Source organism: Rissa tridactyla, chromosome 10 (assembly GCF_028500815.1).
Source record: "Rissa tridactyla isolate bRisTri1 chromosome 10, bRisTri1.patW.cur.20221130, whole genome shotgun sequence".
NCBI classification, from domain to species: Eukaryota; Metazoa; Chordata; class Aves; order Charadriiformes; family Laridae; genus Rissa; species Rissa tridactyla.
In genome coordinates, this window is record NC_071475.1 from 13508621 (window position 1) to 13514620 (window position 6000).

The 6000-nt window shown below is 38.7% G+C and overlaps 1 protein-coding gene across 1 annotated transcript in view; it reads left to right on the forward strand.

The window, feature by feature from the left end:
- LOC128915587 (contactin-6-like) overlaps nt 1-5072 on the forward strand; it is an 83411-nt gene extending 78339 nt beyond the window's left edge. Inside the window, exons 18-20 of the mRNA XM_054216154.1 lie at nt 1875-1987; nt 3690-3858; nt 4549-5072. Coding sequence (XP_054072129.1) covers nt 1875-1987; nt 3690-3858; nt 4549-4655 — 389 coding nt within the window. The 3' untranslated portion in view covers nt 4656-5072. The remainder of the gene's footprint in view (nt 1-1874; nt 1988-3689; nt 3859-4548) is intronic.
- The last annotated feature ends 928 nt before the right edge of the window (nt 5073-6000 follow it).

Below are 6000 nucleotides of genomic sequence, written 5' to 3' on the forward strand. Positions count from 1 at the left end.
TAAAACAGTCCTTCTGCCACATAGGTGCAATTCTGATTGAAACATACTTATCTAAGATCAATTTAAGGTCTAAGTTGATATCCTGGTTTAAGTTTAAACTACTGTGGAAAGTGGAAATGATGAACATACTGCTCCATCAGGAGCTCTTGTGAGGCTCAGCTCTTCTGTTTCTTTACTTTCTTTAAAGAGATGGCTGTTCTTTTTCTTTACAAATACATACATCAACAGATATAGATATTAGAAATATTTTGCAAAGATAAAACCTCAACTCAGTACAGCAACAAAGCCAGGTGTTACCTAAAACATGAGAGTAACATCATTAATTTAATAAACTTAAGCATATGCTTGAGACGTCTATTATTCTTGACATTGTTGATTACAAGAAGTTAGTAGTGGAGGAAGTGATCTGTTACGCTTAGAGCTGAATAACTGTTCACAGTGTTGTTGCTTGTGGGTATTAGTATGGATTTGGAGCACTATGGATAACATAGCACTGTGGAGAAGTGCTACGTTACCACCTGTTCTGGTCCCTGGCTAATTTTGTTTTGGAAATCATCCTGTGGTGTTTTTTCAGCCCAAAGACTATGAATTAAGATGGTTTTAAGTGCTATGCTAAAGACCTTTGAAAAAGGCAGTTTTCACCCATTTTTGAGAGCTTCCAAGAGTTTTCAGAGTCCACAGTCAATGCAACATTTGATATCCTTTGTCTCTTGTGAGTTTTTTGTTACCAAATTCCTTATATAAAACAAAGAGGTTTCAAACGACACTTAAGTAAATTTGCAGTTTTATGTATGTGAATGTATATAAATGCTTTCAAAGAGAAAATGAACTTTTTCTGTCACTGACAGTATGGCTCGTGGAAGGACATTCGCTTATATTCACGTGTGGTCCACTAACACCTCTTTTCCCTGCTGCTGGGATGGATTGAACTTCTCCACAGTCACGAAGCGGATAGATATGAAACAACAGGCACCGTCACTTTATTCTGTCTCCATGGAATATGAAAGAAATTGTGGAATATTACCCAATCAACAGTACCTTCCAAGTCACATACATTAATCAGCAATATATAGGAACTGTAGGGACAACAGCAGGATCCCAGAATTTTAAAGGTCTGGGACACTCACAACTTGTTGCTCCAAATCTGTCCTTTTTTTTCTTAGTTCTGTTCAAGACCTTATTTCTTCTAACACCCACACCACCGTCCTCCCAGGCAGGGTCCGGGAGGACGCGCCGTGAAGAAGGAGATAATGTGTTGTTCTAAATTGGAGATGCAGTTCAAAGGCAGTTTCAACTTCACAAGTTCACACAGGATTCGATTTCAGTCACTTATAGGCAAATTTTCAAAGTCCTGGCACTTAGGCATAAAAAGCCTTTGAAAAGCTACTCTCAGCCTATTGTGCCGAGAATTTATAAAATCCTACAATGTTTCATGATGGATCACATGGAGACTTTAATGTGTAGCTCTTTGTAGCCTGTCCTCATGGCTGATGAAAATCTAGCCTTTTGTATTCTGCTCTTAGCTTTAGCTTTTTCTGAAATCCATACGGCAAAACATTCTCTAGTACATTAAAATACAGATAAGAACAACATAGTACTTAAACAAAATCTATCAAATATGACTTGAACTGTCAGACACTGTCAGGCTTTTCCTAATTTCGAAAATGAACTCTCACAGTAAGTGGTTTTGCACTATGAATAGATCTTTATTGTGACTAATACGAGAGCAATGATGGACTGGAAAATATTTTTTACTCTTTTAGATTTGAATCACCCGTGCATTTGCTACTTTCATGTCAGCAGCTCATTCAATTACACTATGTAAATTAATATTCAGTTGTATCTTGCGATTATCATCATCTTTTTTTTTAAAGCACCAAGTCAGCCCCCGGCAAACATCGCCTGGAAACTGTCAAATTCCAAAATCTGCTTGAACTGGGAACATGTGAAGACAATGGAGAATGAATCAGAGGTGCTAGGCTACAAAGTAAGTAATTTCTTTATCTCATTAATCAGACATGTTGTTTATAATAGAGGTACAAACAGTGTACCTGGAAAACAGTGACTTTTCTGCTCTTACTGAGATGATTGGCTGACATGTATACACATGGAAGAACAGCTGTGGTGGTTCAGAGCAGGACATCTTTCTCCCAACGCTGGGATTTTCTGTCCCCAACACTGGATCTCTCTTGTCCCATTTCCCTTGTAATCATATAAAATTCTTTCATTCACATCTTCTTTGGAAAGGAGTTTCACACGTATTTAAGAACTGGAGAACAGTCTCTCAAGCTTTAAAGACAGGCATAAACCACATTTAAAAGTTCTGACTCTCTGGTGTAAATGTACCTTTGAAAATAAGTAGGAAGATAAGTAAAGATGAACGTGAGTGAAGTAAAAGGCACTTCCATAAATCTGTTTTTTAAGGAAAGGAAAATTTAGTTTAAAGTTTGCTTGCAGTGGCTCTGACCCCAAAAGACTTACGGAAAGACTCTTTTACTCCTGAAGGACTGTAAAAATGGAGGTGGAGAGTGCTTACATGAGGAAACTTTCTCAGGATCAAGATCCTCATGTTCCTAGGCATTTTAGTGCCTACACAAGTTTATTTAAGCCTCGGGAGAAAAAGTACACAAAAAACCCCACTTTGCAATCTTTCTTGAGAAGGTATTCTCTTACACCCTAGTGAGTGTGTTTGAGTAGCTCCACACACCGGGGAAAAAGTTAAAACTAGACTATTAAGCATTTTCCCTGTGTGTCTGACCACCTGCTTCTAGGCTACCCTTGCTGATTACATTTTGATGTGGAAAGAGCGCTTTAAGTACTTGCCGCGGTATTTATTATATGATCCCCGTTTCTCCTTCTGCTTTGGTCATCAGTTGCTCTTTTTAGCATAAATATGTCAAAAGATTGTCAAGAGAAAGGAGTCAAACACTGTCATTGATGTGCTAGAAAGGAAGAAAGGCTTCTTGGAGGAAAAAAGCCGTTTGTAGTCTGTGGGATCCCTGTGCAGACTCCCCAAGCTGCTCCGCACCTTGGCCCAATGGTTCATCAGCGAAAAGACCTAAGTGCAAGCAGGCACCGCCTCTGTCATGTTTGCCTGTAGAAATGCGCTTCCTAAGTGGAATCTCAGATGCGACTATCCAATTTTCTTGTCCTTTCTTGAAGTCTTTAAAAACATACTGCTAAGCAATGTCCCAGGTGTTCCTTAGCAGCTGGTAATTTTACACGGAAGCCAACCTGACTATTTCTGTTTGACTATAAACACTCACCACAACGAGGCAAAACTTAAAAAAAACCAAAACCCACTGAAACCTCAGTTCCTGCAGTGTCAGATGAGTTCTGGATATTAAAAGATGTTACAGATTGAAGTCTCGTTTAAAGGTGCGTCTAACGCGTACGAACAGCAGAGCGTAAGTGTATTGGGTAAGGATTTCCTGACCCCACTTTCAGGGTGAGCTTCAGTTCTAGCAGACAAAGGCCCTCCTCAAAGTTGGAGCAAATGCTCGCTGTGGTCTCCCTTCCAAAATTCTGCAGAATGTATTTCTCGATTTTGAATTAAGTTTAAACTCTGCAGGATGCTGATGGTGCTCTGAAAAGTTTGGGACATGACAGAAGATATTCTCAGACAAAAAAAATCTGTTAAAACTTGAAAAAAATTTAAATAACTTGTTTTCTAATCCCTTTTTCCTTAGATTTTGTACAGACAAAACAGGCACAGCAAAACACACATTCTGGAGACAAACAACACTTCAGCTGAGCTTCTGGTACCATTTGAAGAAGATTATCTGATAGAAATAAGAACAGTCAGTGACGGTGGGGATGGCAGCAGCAGTGAGGAAATTAGGATTCCAAAAATATCAAGTACGTGAGATTATTTTTTTTTCTCTGAATGTTATTGCGTAATAAGAAATCTGTGTGTCTCTGTGAAGAATAGATTAACAGACTTTCCACTACCGTAGGTGGCCTCTCTCCTGTTGCTTTGTAATGCTGGGCACGTGTAGATTAGACTCTGCTACTCTCAGATTAATTAGAGGAGCAGGTATTTTGCGCAACACGTAGATGTGACCTTATTGTTAGTGTAGGCCTCCATCTGTCCTGGCCTGAAGTGCTCAGGGAAGGACAGAGAAACAAACTTTCTTGCTAAAGTCGAAGCAGCAGCTCTCACGTATAACGCGGCCCTTGTTCTGCTCTGGAGCTGCTGCTGCTGCTGAGATGGAGAACCTCAGCCCTGCTCCATGGCTGGGGTGGGGTGGCCCAGGGTCCAACCTCTGCTCTCAGAAGTACCTCATTATTCCTGCAAAATGGAGCTTAATTTTGCAACGAACTAGCCAAAAAGGAGATATTCACAGGGAGGGTGGGAAGCTGAATGAAAACCATACTTGTGGAGTCACTGCTACAACTTAAAAAAAAAACACATAGAAATAACGTTTGTGGATAATGTTTCATTTTGAACATAGAACAAAGATTACCGTTATGCTCGAATGCATAGAACAGCTTTTTTGACACAAATTTACTTATGCCAGAAAATTTTGTGTGCTTATATTTTTACAGGTTTAAGCTCTGGAGCAATAAAAATGTCCCAGAGGGTAAACCATATATTGACATCTGGGATCCCGCTATTGAGTTCTGTTCTTATTACCCTTCTCCTTGATGATTAAAGCAATGTTCAGCCATGGACTTTTAAAAATAAACCATCTGTAGATTTTATCTCAGTACTTCACCATGACCAACATTCCTGATAAAGAAAAAAGGTGGGGATGGGGGAGGGAGATAGGAGTGGTCTATTATTAAGAAAACATTAAGTATCAATATTACATTAATTTTTAAAAATAAGCTTTGAAATTAATGGATAAATGTGTATGCATTAATTAAATGGAGTGGTGCCAAACATATCTTGAGATTGTAAAGGAGAGTGGTCTCAAATCTTTTAGAAGCAGTAGTTATTGAAACTCCAGTGTAACGGTACGTCAAACATGAAAGACCCATGCAAGTTGTTTTAACTGGGAGAGGAAGAGACTTGCAATTGCTTGTGATGTGAATTTTATTTATTTCACTTCCTTCAATGTAACCTGTAAAAGAACCCCACTTTCAATTAAATAAAAGCTATTTGTTTACTTTTGGCACTGGTTTGTATTACAAGGGGTGTCATACAATGCATTATATGAGCTATACTGTACTATTTTCTTCAGAAAAGGGAAAAACTTAAATAAAAGGCATCACATGTACCAACCCAAAGCCCATTGAATTCAATAGAAAGACTTTCAATGGCATCAGCAAGCCTTGAACCAGATCTGACTGAAACAGTACCTTTTATAATATGAGATGCATTACATATTCTCAAACACATTTTAAAGGACTTTTTCATGCAAAGACTATTCTGAGCAACAAAACTAGCGGAGATGCTGAATACCTTTTTTGAAGGGAGATGGAAATATCTCTGTCTTCAAGCAGGTTCAGTTGCTCCCTCATCTGATATTGTTATTCTTTACCGTAGCTTGAAAGTGACGATTCATCTTTGGGCTGGGTATGAAGGTAAATGAGAAGAACATTGATTTTCATGATCTTGAAATATAAATAAAAGTATCTAATTAGCCCTTCCATCTATTCAGTTATTAGAATGACAAATTAAACACCAGAGTGAGCATGGCTTTCAAGTCAGTAGCTACAGCTCAAAATGGGAAGTCACACTCGTGTCAACTTCAGCAACATCTGATAGAAGGTGTTTTTTTGTCTCATGTCATTACTGGGGGACCTTTTCTTCCTTCCCACTTCACTCTGAAGTATATTTTCTTTTCACCACTGCCAAATGCGTGTTGTGTCATCTTTGTAACCATTTCTAACTACAAGTGAATCAAATACCCCCTGATATTTTTTAAAAGAAGAAGGTTTAAATGGGGATGGGGGTGTGTAAACACAGGGATAAGCGAAAGGATAGAGGTTCATCTGTGCATGATGTTCCTTCAAACAGCGTCTTGAACGTGTTTCTTCTCCATGGGTACGAGA